Source organism: Micromys minutus, assembly GCF_963924665.1.
Source record: "Micromys minutus genome assembly, chromosome: 10".
NCBI classification, from domain to species: Eukaryota; Metazoa; Chordata; class Mammalia; order Rodentia; family Muridae; genus Micromys; species Micromys minutus.
The window spans coordinates 20023440-20043122 of record NC_137979.1 but is presented as its reverse complement, the minus strand read 5'-3'; the positions used below and the strand labels follow the sequence as shown (position 1 = coordinate 20043122).

At 48.5% G+C, this 19683-nt stretch overlaps 1 protein-coding gene across 1 annotated transcript in view; it reads left to right on the top strand.

The window, feature by feature from the left end:
* The window catches only part of NTN1 (netrin 1), a 174063-nt gene that overhangs the window by 138915 nt on the left and 15465 nt on the right, over positions 1-19683 (top strand). Inside the window, exon 6 of the mRNA XM_080924252.1 lies at positions 18381-18455. Within this exon, the coding sequence (XP_080780378.1) occupies positions 18381-18455 (75 nt within the window). The remainder of the gene's footprint in view (positions 1-18380; positions 18456-19683) is intronic.

The following is a 19683-nucleotide window of genomic DNA, read 5'->3' as shown; positions in this document are numbered from 1 at the left end:
TCTTGACCACTCAGTCATCTCTCCAGCACATACTTTAAGGTTTTCTTTCAAAGCCCCAAGGCAGAGCCTCTTTTCCTTCCCACCTTAGCAGGTGCTATAACCCTTAGTTTCCATAGTATTCATAATTTCCCAGGAGGCCATGTCCTTCAGCTGCAGGGTGGTATACCTGAGCATCTAAAGCTTCCTAGGAGTCTCCATCCTCACCAGACAGAGAAGCCTCAAGGGCTCCTCTGGGGGACAAATAATCCAGCATTGCCTTGACTCTGGACTTCATGCCTGCCCTTTGTCCTATATGTGGTAGTTTTCTTGTGTGCCCCAAAGGTAATATAAAGCCAGCCATTGCTTAGGCTATTTGGGATAAAGTATCCTGAGTTAGGTTCTCTAGAACCTCAGGGCCTAAGACAGGGGTTGTTACTGAGGTAGTTTACTGAGGGGTACTCACAGACAGGGAAGACAAAAGAGTGTAGGGCTCAAACCCCTCCAGAACTCTGAGGAGGAGAAGCTGCTGCAGATAAGGCAGAAGCCAGGACCCCATACTTCTTCTAACATCAGTTGATGATTGGCTGTGGACTCCCCCGGTGGAACTGGACTGAAACCTGTGGCTTCCCAGATACTACCCGGCACATCTGGCAAAGGCTGCAAGCAAGCCTGATTAGAAGCCAGCACCTGCAGCAGCTGGGATGGGTGTGGTGGGCTAGTAAGGGGGTCAGAGCAGGACATCCACACATCTGCTACCTCAGCCCTCTGTGGCCATGGGTTTGGAATATGTGGATTCAACCAACCATAGATTTTTTAAAAAAAGAAAACCCCAAACCACATCTGTACCGAACTTGTCTTTTCATGAATACAGTCTAGCAACCATTCATCATTTGTGTTGCATCAGGCACTATGAGCTAGAGGTGATTTAAAGTAGGTGTGAGAATGTGGGCAGGTCCTCTCCATTACTATACCATGCTGTCTAAGGAAGTTGAGTATCCGCAGCATTTGGTCTCTGTAAGGGGGCCTGGACTTCTTCAATTTTGAGGGCCAATGGCAGTAACTTGGAAGGTTTTGTTAGGGCCCATGCACAGGTTTCTCTTTTGGCCAGTTCCTAGCATTCTCTATGGCAGAAAGTCTCTGCTGATCTCTGGGTTCCTCATGCCCTTCTCACAGCTGACTGGTCACTCAGGAATCTCACAGTTCATCCCTGCCATGCATACTGCCACCGCTGCTGCTGCAGTTAAGAATTAAGTTCTAACTTCTCGTATTGATTAGGCACGTGCTATAGTAAACCTCTCGCAGTCCAGGATTTCGTGCTCTTGCAATAGCCATCACCCACAGGTGGCCCTAGTTGGATGATTTCTAGCAGTGAGTCCATTGTATAGTTCTGCCATCCCTTGGGGCCACAGAGTCACTACTGGGAACCCATGGGTGGTTTCTGCAGCCTAGTGTTCAGACTCACCTTTGCTCAGGTCTCTTTGGTTAGAACCTGTCACATGACCATACCTAACTGCAAGGGGTACTGGGTAATGCAGGCTATATTCATGCATACATGGAGAATGACATAGTGGTTGGTTACCATGTATAGTTTGCACATAAATCATTGGGACCACACTGATGACTTCTGGTGCATCTGTGGCCACCTGTCACTGTGATGCTGTAGTTATTGGCATCAGAAAGCAAGGCCATTTTTCTCTGTAGGAAGCAGTTTAGGTCAGTCTTAGCCAGCAGTGTGCTTCCTGCCTGACAGCTGCCTGGATTTTAGGTACAGGGAAACGGAGCAAGGGTGCTACCAGGTTCCAAGGCATGACCTCATCTATACTGGCTTAACCAGCTGAGTTGGCCAGCCAGCCAGCCAGTGAGGTGATGCTCTGGGACTATGGTCCATCCTCTTCTTTCGAAGCTTCCCAGGGAGCTCAGATCAGCTCATCTGAATCCCCCTTTGGCGTTGACAGCAATTCCAGTTTGTGTCCATCGTTGGCTCTCGCTGGAGAAGTGTGCAGAGAGCCGACTGGATCCCTGTTGGGACAGCTTTGTTTTCCCCCCCCCCGCTGAACACAAAATCCCCTGTTCACTAGGAGATCTGACAAGGAGACCCTGTGGGGCAGGCTGGTGGAAGCAGATACCAGTGAATACAGCGCCCCGAATAGCTTCAGCTTATTAAAGGCGAATACATGGGATAACTCTGCCCGCCGAGTGGGAGATAGCATGGGGGCACAGAGCTGTTACAGTGGATTAGCAGCCGCAGACAGACGGAGGCAGGTGCAGCCTTTTCTGCAATTTGGAAAGGCTTAGGAAATACAGAGCCTGTGCTGAGAATCCTCCTCTTGGCCTCATTTGGGCTGAAAGTGCAGGGTTTCTTGTTCAGCCTGACTTGGAAGTGTTTTTTTTTTTTTTTTTTTTTTTAATATATTTCCCCCTTGTTCACTCACCAACTCCCAGAATTCCTTGGGGGGATTCTGAGGAGGTTGTGCATTTGTCCGCTGATTCATTTTCTGCCTGTTCATTCATCCATCATGCATTTTTAGGGCCTGTTGTGGGTCCTGGGTTACAGAGACAGAGCTGAGTAGACACAGCACTGTGGCTTCCAGGGACCCTCCACGTTGCACGGTGTGAGAAAGACATGAAAGTACAGCGAATGGTTCCATTTCCATTTTTTCAACTGTTAGCCAGACTCCAGATCCACAGATACTGATGTCACCTCCTGTGGCCTAACAGGCATTGCAGACAGCCTGCTGGGTCCTTGCTGCTTAACAAATGAAGCCTCGGGTCCAGGGAGGCTTGCTGATCTTCCAGATGGAGTGCTGTTTCCCAGTGGCACAGATGGCAGATAAGAGAGGATGATATACTGGTCCCTGGATATCCAGGACCCCAGGGTATTAGAGTCTGCAAATGCTTAAATCTTTTCCGTAAGCTAGGGTAGTGTTTACATGAAATCATCTTACATCGTTCCATATACTTTAACTCATGTCTTAATGGCACATGTCTAGAATGACACACATGCTGTTGACTATCCATGTGGTTGTGTGTGCATATACATCTAGGTGTATGAACATGTGAGTGCAGTACTTGCAAAGGCCAGAAGAGGGCATTGGATTTCCTGGAGCTAGAGTTAAACAGCCAAGGTGGGTGCTGGGAACTGAGCTTAGGTCCTTCAGAATTGTCACAAGCACTCTTACCCACTGAGCCATCTCTTTAAAGAATGGTTTTCTTTAGAGAAAGATGATAAGAAAATGTCAATGTTTAATACACATACCTTTTTTTCTAATATATATATATATATATATATATATATTATACGGTTTGTTTAGTTTGTACAGGCAAAGCCTGTGGTTGTGGGGGAATAATTGAATTAGAATTGAATTGGTGACATAATTGGAAATTTGGAGTCTTCAAGCAAAAAAAAAAAAAAGCCAACCTCAAGACCACTTTGGTGATTGAATGACCCTTTTACAGGAATTGTCTAAGACTATCAGAAAACACAGATATTTACATTACAATCCATAACAATAACAAAATTTGTTATGAAGTAGCAACAGTAATAATTTTATGGTTGGGGGGGTCACCACAGCATGAGGGACTGCATTAAAGGGTCACAGCATTAGGAAGGGTAAGAACCACTGCTCTAAGAGACTGACCACAGGAGACAGAATAGAAATCAGAAACCTTAGAAAAGTCTTCGGAGGCTTCTTAGTTAGTATGCAGATCTTTGTCTCTGCACCATTTCCTCCTGTGACAGGTACCCATCTGCATCTCTCCTAGTGGACACCCTCACCAGCTGGGTAGCCCATCACAGGCAGAGGGAAGCCCTGTCTATACTCTCCAGGGTTCGCAGAACTGTTAGAGTGGTGAATGTTTTGGACTTTGATGCTGATGGTTTCTGGATGTGTGAGCATGTCTCTAAGAGGAAGGAGAGAGGATGTGTGGGTCAGTCCTCAGAAACCCCAGAAAACTCAACTACCAAGCAGGGAGGCACCTGAGAGCAAACAGGTGGCTCTGAGGAAGCCCTGTGAACGTGTTCCAGGGGATCTGGGTAATTGCTTCCCAGCTCTGGAGAGAAGTTGATGTTTGGGGGTACCCGCCTCTGCCATCGACATACCCCTCAAGTGTGCTCATGGCCATCACAAATTTGAAACCAACCAGGGCAAACCCTGTTTTAAAATGAAATATCAAAGGGTCTTGTTGAAGTTTAGTGGTTGAGCGCTTTCCTGGCGTGAATGAAGGGAGTGGGGGAGGGGCACAGGGTGAGAGAATGAATTTGAATGAATATTGCTTTGTTGTTTGTTTTTAATGAGGGCCCAGAGCATCTGTGTGGATCTTGGTACCCGAGGGTGTTCTTGAAGCCTTTGACTCTCCCCTAGATACTGGGGTAATTTTGTAGAGACCCCAGGATGCTCATAATACGGCAGGAAAATTACTTTTAGTGTTTGTAAGATTAATTCATTCATGGTTCATCATGAGATTATGATGACCTGAGGGGCTTCCCTTGTGGGTCGCAGCTCCGCCTCTTAGAAAGCTTTCACCTTCCACTGCTCCTTCCCAGAGAACCGAGAAAAAAATGGCTGAGTGGCTCCCAGAGTGCGCTGGCTTCCAGTCAGACTTTCCAAGGAATCCGAGGCTCTTTCCCACCAGGAAAGCCAGCCAGCCACCAAGTAAAGAGGAGGGAGGGCTTTGCTCCATCCTCACAGAAACAGCTGAGGGACAGGAAGCTGGGTGGGTGAGCCTAGACAGACACTCCGGGGGTTCTAACTGAAGAGCTGGGTGTTTGGGGGTCACACTGAGTCTGAATCAGTGGTATCAGAAGCAGAGAGGAGTTGGCTCTTCCTACAGAAGCCTGGAGGGCTCTCCTGTTGGTTCAGTGCATGGGTTGCTGTAAGCTGTTCCAGAAGGTGGACTTAAGACCCTCCAGAGGGTTGCAGAAGTCAGGGGAGGCTCAGCCAGGAACAATCCTAGCCTACCCTCGGACCAGTTGTAAACTTCAGCTTGCGCCAGAGGCAACAGGAAAGCGAGGACAGGCTGGTATCCCAAGATCACAAGAGCTCCTTTAACTCTGCCAGAGTGTGCTCTGTGCCCTGTGTTCATCCCAGCAGCCAGCAGGAAGTTACAGAATGGTCACTACGGCAACAATATGTCTGCTTACCCCCTAAACATCAAGTTTGAGTTCCAGGTCCCAGATGCTGCTCTGCGTACCGGATGAGGTCTATGAGGGGCGTGGTCTGGATGACACCTATTATCACCTGCATTTCCCCTGCCACCCCTCATTTCATTTCCTGGGGATATGTTATTTATCCTAAGCCTTTCAACCAGGAAACCCCAAGTATCTTGTCTTTCTTCCCTGATTCTTCCTTTCTGTCATTTTCTTTTTTTCCTGCCTGAGCTCTCTTTCAGCCCTGGGCCCAGAAGTCATCTGTCATTTTGATAGAGGATTTTAGAAATAGTTTGGCGGGGCGGGGGGGGGGGGGTTCCCTCCCTGAGTTTGACAACGCTTCGATTACAGCTGTGAGTGTGGCTTGATTTCCCAGAGGCATGGCTGGTGGTCAGAAGGGCAGGGACGGCATACACAGAGAAGGCAGTATTTAGGGAAGGGTGTGACAGAAGGGATGAGTGATATGACAGCAGCCACATGAGGGTTCTTCTCAGGTCCCTTAAGAATGGGCAGCCTCTGCACTGGACAGGGACACTCAGGGTGTCCGTTTCTTTGGACAGAGAGATCTGCCTCAGTTCCACGGGGTGGCTGACAGAGCTTTTCTGGCCTCTGTCTCCTCATGAGAGATGGTCAGGACAGTCCATACCGGTTCTTCTACTTCTTGGTGGTACAGGTCACACAAAGAGCAAGTTGCAGGGATTTGCCATCCTGGTTTTGCCTACCACATCCAGGTGTTCCTACTACCTGGATTGGGTCCCATTGCCCTCCAAGGCTGAGGCAGTATCTGCAGGTGGGGTGCAGGGCAACCCTAAGGCCTGGGGTGGCCTTCATGCCATCTCCTTTGCATAATTGGCATTGGCTGGGGACCTGCAGGAGGACAGCAGAGGGTCAAGAGAAAATCCTGGATGTCTGGGAGCTGGTTTAGCCAGCCAAGGTGTCCTTTCTCCAGTCAGGATGGTGTTTTGCAACCCCAGAGGCTCTGGGCAAGAGGCTCTAATCTAATTACATGCTTTATTTGAGCCAATTTGTTTTCCAATCCATCTTGTTCAGCAAGAAGAAAGAGCATGCTGAGAACTCATTTGCACCCTCTTGTTCCAAGGGAGAAAGAGGGGCTGCTCCCTCCTGTGGTCAGTACAGCCCCTGACCTCTTCTAGCCTGGAACCCCACCCCCCAGTCAGGCCACAGAACTTACAGGGAGAGGCCTGGGGCTACCCTAACTCTACCCTCAACCACAGCAGAAGGGCCTGGCTGCACCACTTCCTTAAGCTCAGCATACCTCTGTCTTTCCCCTTGGGGGGTTCCAGTATGTTAGGAAAGACTGAAGCCAATGGGCTTTGAGCCTAAGTAGCCCGGACTGGGGCTGCTCATCCCTAGAGACTTTCCCTGCACAGACCTCCCATCTTTGGAGTGAGAGTTGCCCTGCCGAGTCCAAGGGCTGGTATTTAAAATCTGCAAATATATTTTCATGAGAAGGTGGTGGATTTTGGATCCGTGTTATTAAAGTCCAAATAAAACACCAAAGCCCATCCAAGCTCCCAGGAGAGGGAAGATTTATCGGCTCCCACCCTCCTCCTCAGGCAAAGCTCCGTATGTGCCAAGCCTCACTTTTTATGTACTGCGGTGTTTCCCAAATTGCCTTTTTCCACACTTTGGAATCTTGTTTCCAGCCTTTACTTTTCTATGCTGACCCAGACTGGCTGCTTCCTGTGGGTTCTGATACTGAGCCTAGTGACTTCCGCCCTTGGACTAAGGCAAGCAGGACCTAGGGTCTTGGCCTACCACACGCAGTGGCAGCTTGGCTTCTTAAGCAAATATCTGCTGAGAGCCTGTTGAGTATCCTGGTCCTGGGGACCCCAGCACACGGCCTCTGACTTCAGACAGGAACAGAGACAGCAGACAGATAAACTGACAGTCCTTTCATTGCAGTGTGGGGTGTGCCATGGGAAAACCAATCCTCTAAAGACGGGGGGAGGGGGGGACAAGCAGAGGTCAGCCATAACTCAGAGTCAAGGACATATTTGAGTGAGACATGTCTTCGGGCTCAAACGGAAGTTAGATGTGACAGAAATACAGTAAAGTGTGCTTTCTCTCGAGGGTCTCTACAGTAGGGTAAGAATCATCAGGACTTCCACGATCCTGGTGCTGACTACATGTCAAGCCTCATCCTACCAGGGCTGTAAAAGATGACAGTCACAGCCCCATCAACCTAAGTCAGGAACCCGGAGCTTAGAGGCACAGTACCGTGTTTAAGGACACACAGTTGTGTGGGGGCCCTGGTACCAGTGTCTTATGCTTGGTAGCCTTTCCACCATCCAGGCTGTCAGCTCCTTCGCAGTCTCCCCAACATCCCATTCCCGGAGGGGTCCACATCACCTAAGACGGAAGTGGCCAGTTACCTTCTGAGGTCACCTGCTCCCCTCCCCCACCCCAGCACACCACACCTTAAAGACACTGCAGCGCCCCAGTACAGAGGCTAGAGGCGGTCTTTCTAGGTGATGGCCTGTGCCTCCCGACTTCTGGGCATCCTCTCTCACCTCCATCTCAGTGCCAGTGTGCACACATCATGATCAGAGCACTCACAGCGCTGAAGAACCAGCCAGGTACCTTCTGAGCAGCCAGCTGCCATCAGTATCGTGGAACCCATGTTAGTAGCTCTGCTTGTCTGGACTGGCTTGCTCACTGCAGCTAGCTTATTTTATACTTCCCTGGGGCCCCAAGGATTGTTGGTAATGAACCCCATGCCAAGTTCTGGGGCACTAAGGTCTGCTTTCTAGGAACAGACCATTCCAGACTGGGAAGTGCATGCTAAGAACAAAGAAGGTTCTCTGCTGAGCTGGGTGGAAGGCTGCCCAGCACAGGAGTAGGGATGGGCTCATTTGAGTCCCAAAGGGAAAGACACGGTAGATACAGGTATAGATGCTGAACCTGGGAAGGCCAGTTGTATGACTGGTTGCCTCATAGCCACAGACGTTGTTTACCCCATACTTTCAGGTGGGCCCCCGAGCTGCCTTTAGTCCAACGGTTCCATCCAACAGTCTGTCTTTGCCCTCCACCCTGTCATTCCTGCCTGAATCCCGCCATGTGTTGCTGACACTGTCACTGCTGCTACCCCCGTTCACTGATGGGGACGTGGATGCTCAAAATGGTCAAGGGCCACAGACCAGGAGTCATGCTTGTAGGATTCTTTTAACTAACCGTAGTGGTTTTTTGCTAGAGCCCCAACTCAGTTGCTTCCTTCCCCTTAAAGCCTTGGTCTCCGGAGTGAGTACCTGGCATAGTAAACCATATGGGGAGTCTGGAAGAGGGGCCGTTACTGTTTGGAACACAGGTTTTAGGAAGAAGGGAGCTTAGGTACTTAGGAGTTTATGGCAAACCTGAGGGATTCTTGCCTGGCGTATGATAAGGTTATATTTCATGGCTTTCTATGGAAAGTAGGTCCTGGGCACCTTACACAGTTGTGTGTATTCTCTAGGAGCTGCCTCTGCCCCTCTTGGCACATTAAGGGTTCTGTCAGATGGTGTCAACTTCTGGGGAAGAGTCAGGAGAGGGCAGGGCTTCCTGGGAGTATCAGGTCAGGGTAACGTACCAGCTGATTCCCCATGTTCAGTGTGTGATGAGGCAGGGTGTGAATCCTTGTTCTTGGGTGCCCTTCTCCTCCAGGATACCTATCTACTGTCCTGAAGGAAGAAATAGGCTTTGGCAACAAGTGACTATTGGAAGTACAGTTTAGGGCAAAGATCACACTCAAAGGTTGTCTAGCTAGGCCAGGACCCTCCTAAGAGGGAAAAAGAGCCAGACCCGTTTCCTTGTGATTAAAGATCCGATGACAGGCTAGGTTTGGATCACATGGTGGCTTCGCACTAGTCTTGAAATGAGAGCAAGCCTTTAGTCTCACATGCCATCTGAGGCCTCACAGGAGAGCCCTGTGCCCTCTTCTTTCTCATTCTCTGCAGGACACCCCAGTGGGCTATGCTGGGCTGGATCCTGCCTCAAGGCCTTGTGCGTGCCAACCTGTCCACGATGCTCTCCTCCCCAGATGACCCTGCCTCTTGACACTGTTCAGGTCTCTAAGATGTCTGTAGCAAGCTCTTCCCAGCCAGCCTGCCTATGACAGTGTCCTCACTCTCAACAGCGTGTTATTGTCATGTCCTCCGTGGGTATTTGGTTAGCTAATGAGACTCGATTGATCTCTTGGAATCAACTGTGCAGCCGGGAAAGGCTCCAGCTTCACATAGGAAGGCACCAGCCACTCGCGAGGGTTACAGATTCATCCTACAGGGAAATGACAGGTTTGGTGTTTTGATTTTTGCAGTGTTCTGTAGTCAAGGCAGGCCTTGAACTTGTGGCCCCTCTGCCTCCCAAGTTGCTGGGATTATGGGATTATGCTACTGATGTCAAGGTTAGTTTTGTTTGTTTGTGTTTTGTTTTTTTCCTTTCTGTTTTGAGACAAGGTCTCCCTACGTAGCCATGCCTAAACTGGAACTCACTGTGTAGACCAGGCTGGTCTCAGATTCAAAGCGATCTGCCTGTGTCTCCCTCCACAGTGCTGGGATCACCGGAATGCACTACCACATCTGGCTTTTTTCTTTTTTTTTAATATTAGAATTGCATCCTGTAAAAATTTAAATGTCGATCAGGCAGTTAAGTAAGAATATAAACACCAGCTATGATCCCGCCACACAAAATTTCTTTGGTGCTTGGATGGCCATCCCTGGTCTCCTCGCTCTGGGGTCTTTGCATCTGCTGGGGTCTGGTCTGGGAATACACTCTCCTAGACTGGTGGTTCTCAGTGCTGCCTCCCCAGGGTGACCTTCATGTCTCTGTGGAGGTCAGAGAACAAAGCTGTGCTTTCCTTCTCCCATATGGATACCAGGAATTGAATTCGGGCCATCAGCCTTGGCAGCAGGGGCTGTTTACCTACTAAGCATCTTGCTAGCCCCACATTTGAGGGCTTTCTTCAGCTGGATTGTCACAGAGGTTGCAAAGCATATCACACCTAGGTCCTATGTTAGTCTGTTGCTACAAGTGGCTTCATTTTAGGAGCCCCATGACCCAAGGTGGAGGTTACAGCTGGAGGATCAGCAAGTGAGACCAGTGCACATTAGAGAGTTGCATGGAGGTTAAGGAGTTGCGAAGTTCAATCTTTTGGAAAACTGGCTCGATGCTTGGACCAGTGCTTGGTGGTAAGAGGGCTGAGAAGGTGGTCTTACCTGACAGGAAGGAACCACCTGCAGCCAATGACCAGGAGCAGGAGTAGTGTATTTTTTGCTACTTTATTGGGTTCTTATATCTACCCTCCAACTTTACCCTTATTCCTTCCAATCCCCCAACACTAGGTAGGAGAGAAAGAAGGTTAGAGGAAAGGGGGTGCTGATATAGCTAGCTTACTTCCTGCTGATCAGGGGAATAGAGATCCTTGGGGAAAGTTTCATTTTTGTCATTAGAGTATCTCCAACTAGCAATCCAGCAATAGGAAAAGCAGCAGCTGCCACAGGCCCTCTTGGGGCTCTTCTCATGGTTCTTGCATTTATACCTTCTCTATAGTCTCTAGAAAGCCAAGCGTAAACTATTTGCAGCTGGCAAAGGTCATGCCTCTGCTAGAGTAAAAGAAATCATGGAGGCTGTGGACAATCTGAAGCTTCCCCATATCCCATACCTGGGACTAAAAGAAAACCATATCCATACGATTGTATTTTACAAGAAACCAAAAGTTCTCACTACAAGCAAAAATTGCACGTGTGGGAGTTCCTTCCCCATTACCCCCATGATAGCTGTTGTGAACTCCCCTGGCTTACCCTGGATACCCTTGATGCTGAACACATTCAAGTTGAGTTTGCTGGCCTGGGCGGAGTCCATGCAGCCTACAGCTGTGGGTCAGACAAACTTGTTCTGCTTGTCTTCTTTCACTTAAGACAGACAGACGGCAGCTGAGTGTACTCCCTTTTCTTGAGCCATTTCCTCTAGTTCAGAGGGAGCCAAGAACTGTTCCCAGCACCTAGCCATTGGAGCCAAAGCTCACTCAAGTCCTTAGGATTCTCTGTCTAGTGTGGTGGACCACACTGAGTGGATGTTCCTCGCTTAGCTACCCAACCCACAGCTTCCCAACGGCAGTAGCCCAGGAACAGGGACAGAGGTATGGCTGAAGCGTGTGCCAGGGCTCTAAGAGTGAGACCTTTGCCAGCTCTCCGCCTTGCTCTGAGGGGAGGTGCCAGCTGCGGTACCCCAGGCTCCTACCACAGGCCACCAGGCTCTGCTTGCCATATGCTTGGAGATGTGCCTGGAGCAGTGAGCAGGCTGACCCAGCAGGGTTTTGGCACCTAAGTACAGGAGGCAGAACAGGGGGGCTAGCTACCCAAGGCGCAGGAGAGGCCTGAAGGGGCTCAGCCTGCAGGGCACCTCTTGGCTCTTAGCTATGGGTTGGTCAGGAGAGCAGGTGGGAGGAATGAAAAGGAGGTAGGCTGCTCCCAAGAGGGGCTAGGATGCCAGCCAGACTGGATGAGCTGTCCCAGGCCAGGCAGATGGTCCCTTCTGGGTCCCAGCAGCCCTTCCCCGGACGGAGAATGTCCAAGTGGAGACCAGGTGGCACCTGGGGCCAAGCCTGGCAGGCCTCGTCTTTGGTGGGGGAGGAGAGCCTAGCAGACAGAGCACCTTGTAGCAGGTGCCCCTTTAAAGCTGCCAGTGTTTACCTGAACACTGAGCTGGGGGCCACAGGGTCAGCAGGCGTGTGAAGGGGACCACTGGGGAGAGCGGGTGGGTTTCGAGAGGTCAGATGGTAATCACTGGTCCCTAGGATCTTCTGCATCTAGGCTGGGGTCTGGTGGTTTTTGTTTTAAGGCTAAAACGTATGAAACTAATGTTTTGTTTGCTTGACATTGTAAAATGGTTTGATTTCAGTGCTTTCAAACAATCTGTTGGTTAATAATATCTTATCTTTTCCTATTTCTAAATAAGTCAAGTAGCATGAGCTGGCCGTGACCATCACAGGCTCCTGTGGCCCTGTCTCTGAACCTGACTCGTTCTAGACGTCTCAAGTCTGTCTATTCAGTTTGGTCATTTCAGTTCTCCCGAAAATATGTCTGAGCCAGATTCCAGGATTCTCGCCCGGAGTCATCATACAATAGTCTTCTAATTCACAACATCTCTTTGGGTCACGCTTTCCTCATTCTTCCGAGTCTGTCTGTTTTCTGTCTTTTATTCATAATTAAACATGACAATGTTTTGTCTAGTCTTTTTTTTTTTTTAAGGTTTGTTTGGAGGCATTTCAAAGAGTCAAGCTTTGTGTAATTTTACCCCCCACCCCATTCTACTCCTTTCTGCTTCTGCTGTTATTAATCCTCCCCCCCAAATTTGGTTTTATTCATTTTTCTAAGTTTCTAGGGCTGAGTCTACGGCTTACTTATTTTGATCCTTTCTTCCGTCATAACAAACATTATTAATTATAGCATGGTCAGGAAGAGTAGCGTGTACAATTTCAGCTTCTTGGAATTAACTTAATATTTTTCTACCTATGCATCTCTCTGTTCCCTTAATATATTTCAGTGAAATATTATATGCATAAAATAGTTAAAACGCTTTTACATTTGTTTATTTATTTATGGTGTGTTTCTGTGTAGGTGTACTGTATCATGGTGTGTGGGTGGAGGTCAGAGGACAACTTGCAGAAGTTGATTCTCTCCTTCCACTGTGTGAATTCTGGGGATTGAACTCAGATTGTCAGGCTTGGCCGCAATCTTTTTTACCCTCTGAGCCATCTCACTGGCCCCATAAACTAATTTTACTTGGTTCCTTTATTGTGTGTATTTTAAGCATGTTTGTTTTTAATTCTGCCTTTTCTGATATTAAGATTTCTACTTTTGGATTCATTTTTGCTTGTATGCATTTGCTGATAGACAATGCTTTTGTCGCTATTTAAATTGTCTTTTTAAATTCCACTTATATCCCTGTGTATATGTTACCTCTAGTCACTATTACAACATACCTGCAAAACAACTTAAAAGGAGGAAGGGTGTATTTTGGCCCAGGAACTCGGGGGTCAGTGCATCAACGCAAATGGTCCAGGGAGTATTAGGTTGTGGAGCACAGAAGAGGGAGTGACCACTTGCTGACCTTTTCCTTTCCTACTTCTGTTGTCTCTGGGCCCCTGGCTGCTGGCCTGTGATAACACATCCATGTTGGGTCTCCTCTAGTCTGCCATTCCTCTGGAAATACCCTCATATGCATTCTTAGAGGTGTGACTCTGTGTCTGTGCACATGTGGCACTTGAGTGCAATGCCAGGTGATGCCAGAAGAGGGCGTCAGATCTCCCAGAGCAGGAGTTATAGGTGGTTGTGAGCTGTCAATGTAGGTACTGAGAAGGTAGGCACGCATGGCCTCTGTATCTTACCAGCACCACCACCACCCCACCAAGTGATTCTATGTGCAGTTAAGTTGATTGTAAGTAGCTGTCTCTGTCCTCTTAGACAGTAATTGAGTATAGTGAAATCAGTATTGGAACAGGAGCATCTGATCCTAACTTTACCTTTACCATTTTATCATCAAATAGTTGTAGTGTTTTTTTTTTTCTTTAAAATTTCATAAAAATTTTATGTGAGCCATCTTGCCCTCCTCTCTTTTATAATCTTACTATATCAAAATATGCCTGTTTATATTTTTTATTTTCTCTGAGTTATTGTTTTGTGGTATTTCAAAAGAAGTATCTTATATGGCAGAGTCAAGCATCAAGTAAAATCCTTGACATTTTTTATTTAAGCAGTTTGATTTCCTGCCTTATTCTACTGCTTTTTGTTAATGTGATCTACATTTTCAACTAAATTCTTATAACCAGATATTCTTAATGTTCCTTTGTAAGTACCTTAATGCTGCTTTTATATTACCTTAAGTTTTAGAACCAACTTTCAAATTTTTATGTTTAATGATATCAAGGTACATTGTGTTATAGCATAACTCTCTTCTCTCAAAGCCCTTTTTTTAAAAAAAAAAATTATTTTATAGGTGGCTGAAAAACTAATATTGGATTATTTTCTGAGCTCTATCTATACACTTGAAAATGTTCTTCTTGTATGTATATATGTATGTATGTATGCACGTATGTATATGTGTGTGTGTGTGTGTGTGTGTGTGTGTGTGTGTGTGTGTGTATTTGGCCAGTGTGTATGAGAAGACTGTCTAGCTAGGTATAAAATTATTGTGTTGGAAATTTTTCCCTAAAGACACTTCAGACATCAATCAGAGATCATCTGCCCATTCCTTAGTCTGTAGTCTAGTTTTCTTATCATATGAAATATATAGTCATTCCCTGTGTATTACAGATATATCTAGGCAGTGAGTTATTTCCCTTGCTTTTGAAACGAGTGTATCAAAACCTTTCCTTCTGCACATGTGGTTCTGTCTTGGGCTTAGGGGTCCTACCTAACCTTGATTGCATTTCTGTTTGGCCACTGCTGAAGCACGATCATGTGTCAACTCTCTACTCTCTGCTATATCCATATTCTCTCTGGTTTTCACATCTGTATCCTTTCCCTCTGCATACTGAGAGTTTCTGCAGCACATTCCCCATGCTGAATCGCTTTCTACAGCCTCATCCTCCCTTGCTGCTTCAGAAATGACTTTTAACTGTGCTACTGTGACTTACTCTAGTCGTTATTTCCCCAGCTCTTATATCCCATGGCCTTTGAGTTCAGCCTTGCCACTTCCCCAGTTTCATAAAAGCCAGGTCTTTTTAGAAATATTTGAGCCTGTTATACCCATTGCAGGTGGTTGCTGCTGAGCTGCTATGGGAGAGGTAAGTAGATGTGAGGGTTAATGGACGCTATGTGTTTATGGCTTGGCCCTTTGCAGATCCCTGCATGGCCCTAATGACTGGATCCCTATGTCAGACAGGTAAGGCTCTACTCCCTCACTACCTGGCCCTTCCTTGACTTCTGCTCTGTGGAGTTGGTGCCTTCTCCGTTACCACTGCCTGACTCTCTGATTCTCTGCATCCGTGATTTAGATACCAAGTTCAGAGAGTCACTACAAATGGCTTACAGCCGCCCCTAAACTTCCCCTCCCTGCCCATGCTTTCTGTCTGTTTTCTGCTCATTGTCTTGCTGTCATCTCCTCCTCCTCCCCCTCTTCCTCCTCCTCCTCTTCCTCCCCCTCCTCCTCCTCTTGTGATCTTTCTGTTCGTCAGACAAAGAGCCATTTCTGGAGGTAAAAGCTGGATAGGCCTCGCTTCATCCGCCACCACCATCTGCCTTTAATTAATTGAGATTGCTCCCAGATTCCGGCATTGGGTCATCTATCAGCTCCGTTCTTGGCGTTTGTGTGAATTTTCATTTTTTCACTCTCTTTATAGCTGTTTGGAACAAAACAAGGAGAGGCCCTGTGCGCGGCTGCCAAGTAGATACCATGTTGTAGGAGTCAGAGCTGGGCTTTCAGCTGAGATTTGTCCATGTGGATACAGCCTCTGGAGCTGTGTGTGGTGGTAGAGAAGGAAGCAGGTCCAGCAGCAATTTCCTTACCCAGGGACCCCTTGTCCAGTGACCTCAGTGATCTAGACCTAACACAGAGGCCATAGACAGCCAAAGAGCTCTTTCTGCGTCTCTGTCCTGAAGGTTATTCACTTTGTCCAGAGAAAGCTCTTTCAGGCCGTCCCTCCCAGCCGGTTTACCTGCATGTTATATACACAGCTCTAACCGGCTTGGTGTCTTTTCCTAGCTCAGTATTAAGCTGGAATCTGAAGGAGTAAGGGGTGTTTTGCAGAGGAGACTGATTTTTTCTTCTGAGTTTGACTTAAGTACTTGTCTGGACTTTCCTCTGCTGACGCAGACACTGGGTGCAGAATCTGTCTGCTCTTACATTCTGGAACCATTAGGAGCATTCTGAATCCAGACAGACACCCAGTGAAGGAAGTTAGGATATGCCATGGACAGATCAGATTTCAGACCTTAGTGGTTGGTATTTGAAGCTCAAGGAAATTCTACTGCAGGGCTGGCACTGGGGACCAGAAGTTAGGCTCGCAGGCTGCCTCAGTGAGATTTTCTGAACCATAGATTCTGAACCATAGATTTATACAATATACGTGGTACAGGAGGAAAGGACGTTCACCAAGCCACAGGACAGTGCCAAGGCCTCCTGCGAGCTGGTTGTGATACCATGGTGAGATATACAGAGATGGCTGAGCCCTGGCAACCAGGTTCTGAGAGCACCGTGATGTCAGGCCATGGTAGCCGCTGCCCACTCTTGGATAATGTCTGTCCAGGGTGTACACTTGGCTCTAGAACTTTAGGCTATTTCTACGGTATGAATATGCTGAAGGTTTGGGGGTGGTTTGTTCCTGGGGTTTGAATGTTTTCCTTCAACCCTAAAGGATAGGGCTCCCTTGGACAGTTCCAAACTCAGTTTTTCCAGTATTATAAGTTGGGCACCATGTCTGCCTCCTACAAAGCTGACACTGCCACTAGTGTCTTCTCCATGTGGGTCCTTGAGTGGGTATGCCTTGCTGGGTCCTTGAGTGGGTATGTTTTACCGAGCCTGTTTGGAGGACTTGGGGTACTGTGATTCCTTCCCAATTGGAAATGAAAGCACTCACTTGGACCAATAACTTTACACACACAACACACCTACAAAATACACGAAAGCTCCAAGCAGACTCCAAGCAGGCTGCAAGTGGACCCCGCGGTGATGTCATTCAGCTCCGCTTGCATTTTAGATACCTCAAGTGGAGAGTGCACCGCAGGAGACCCACTAGCCGGCTCACAAACACCAGAACATAGGAAAAACCTAGTGGACTCAGCCTCAGAGTGGCTGCTGCCTGTGAGACGGCACAGCCGCTTGGCACAGACGTCCCCAGGCATAGCTCCTCCCACATAAGGGCAGCTATGATGGGTGATAGGAACTTCGGTATAAGGGATGCACTCTTTTCTGTCTTCACTTTGGGCTTCACAGGAAAGCCCACTCTCTGGATAGTCTAACCTTCGCACTCCAGAAGCTCCCTGCTCCTGACACTAACCACTGGCTCAGCTGGCGGGACAGTCTGAGGCTGTAGCCTCTCTGTCCCCGGGCAGGGCTATCCTGAAGTAGACCCAGAGGGACACACCACAGGACGATGATTTTTTTTTTTTTCCCATTTCTTGAAACTGGTTCCTGAAATTGGGCCCCAAGAGGGCTGGCCCCAAATTATGGAGTTTGGCTCCTGATGTAGGGTGAGCTGTGCTAAGGGAAGCATCGTCAGAACATCTAGTGCCTCAAGTGAAGAGCTGCATGCTGGGGGGCTAGAGGCAAGTCTGGAGAGATGGCCACTGAATAATCCCTGGCAGCCACAGTACTGGAGTGTACCTTCTTTCCTGCTTTTCACAGATGTCACTTCTCTCCCCCATGTCGACCATGGTAGGTAGATAGCTTACCTAACTTGCGCCTCAGTTTTCTTACCTGCCCAGTGGGAAGAACAGTGTTACCCGAAAGACTAAGACTTGCTGGAGATCCAGCATATACGGTGATGCAGGCAGGGCTGGTGGCCTACAGACCTCCGGGAGAGATGCCATCATCTTGTTTCTGATAGGCAGAAATTGCTGGCAGGAGAGGGCAGGATTAGGCTGGAGTCTTAACCTCGGGGCTGCATTTGGGGGAGATGACAAGGCCACTTCTAGAGATGTAAACTTTGCATCTACTGATGCCTGGCTCTCTCGGGGCCTGGAACCCTCGAAGCTGTGGCCGGCAGGTATGGCTAGCAGCCAGTGGCCAGCAGCACTGCCTCTCAGCAGTGGGGCCCATTAGGGCTAACCTCCTTTCGTGGGCATTTTATTTGCACACTTCACTGGAGTGGACACCAAAGAGGTTTTCAAATGTTTCATGGGCTGCTAATTTCCCCTGTGACCTCTTTTGTTGGGGCCTAACCTCAGCCAGAGGCTTCATGCCATGAAAGCCAGCGCCTGACACAGACTCCGACAGCAGGGTGACAATGAGGCTTCTATCTGCTTTAATCAGGCTCCAGTTGAATCTTAAGGCAGAAGGAATTGGTGTGGCGCTCAGAAACCCTGGGTGGCATGATACAGTGGTCCCAGAGGCTCTCATGGAGGCTGAAATATTCCATCAGGCTGAGGGATGAGGGGTGGCCTTTGTCCCACTGGCCTCTTTAGAAAGCCAGCCTGCCCTGAATGGCCACCCGCTTGGCCTGACCCATGGATACCACTGGGTATCTAGGGAGGTGGCCCACTCGGCTACCAGCCTATTCTTTAGTGGCCTAATGAGTTTCTATCTGTGTTCTCCCCTGCAGACTGTGACTCCTATTGCAAGGCCTCCAAAGGAAAGCTGAAGATGAACATGAAGAAATACTGCAGGAAGGACTATGGTAAGCAGGGATGGGGGAGGGGAAGGCTCCCCTGGGGTGTGTCACCGAGTCCCTGGATCCATGAAATCTCTGGCCCGAGAATACTAGTTTCTTCTGTGTCAGAGAAGCCACAGGAGCCTGGATTCTCCCAACTGTCCTGCACAGGGGCATCTGGGTTAGTGGGGGCCATTGAGGCTGGGATTTCTACCCAAAGGGCTATGTGGCTGCAGACCACTCCTTTGCTCTCTGGTCTCCTGTGTCCTTCTTCATAGCCTGGCATTGTCTCAAGTGTCTTGCTGGGTGAGATTCTCCAGCATCACAGGGTGGGAGCTGTACTGTAGGGTGTTTATAGATTCCCTTGGGCCAAGGCGAGATGAGGAGTCTGCACCGTAAGACTGTCTCTGTTCATCCTGCTCTGACCTCGAGGACCCTGAGCAGTTTCTGGGGGCTTTCAAGGGGAACACATGTCAAAGAGGCCACGCTAGACAAGCTGCTTGAGCCAGACTTGAAGTTTTCCCCTTAGTTAGTAGCCAGGGCGTCTCAGCATATAAAAATGAATCATTAGGTTCAAAGAGATTTTGAGAACCTCCGAAACATCATTTTACTGTGAGTACACACACACACACACACACACACACACACACACACACACACACACACTCCTCACACTGAAGCCAGATAAGTCCCCAAACATCCAGACAGCCCCACTTGTCACAGGCCATGTGGCCTTCCCCAGACCAAGCGACAGCAATATGCAGGTTTGCGGTGCCAATTCACAAGTGGCCAGGATATGGGCAACAAGGTTCAAGCCCCACCTTCTACTAGGGTTCCACGGTCAACTTTCCAAAGAAGAGGCCCCTTAAGGAATGTTACTCCCAGAGCAACGCAGGAGTTTCCAGCTCCCACTGAGGAACAAGCCCGGGTATCCACAAGTTTACTGTCCTTGAGAAATAAAGAAAGGATTTGCCTCCTTCAAGTTTGGGTAGCAGATACAAGAAGAACCTGACTTCTCAGGTCTCGCCCCCGCCTCTGCCAGAGACTAATGAGGGTAGGCCCCAAAAATGTCCTCTCCAAGCCTCTGTTGACTGAGAGAACTTGGGGCTTCTGCCCTCTCCCAGGCTCTGGCCTTGAAGCCTGACCCATGTTCCTGGAGAAGCAAAAGGCAGAGTGCAGTGAGGAGCGTGACCATTCCCACCCTCCCACCCATGCTTAGCACGGGCAGGCATGGGAACAGTCAGGCCTGCCTTAG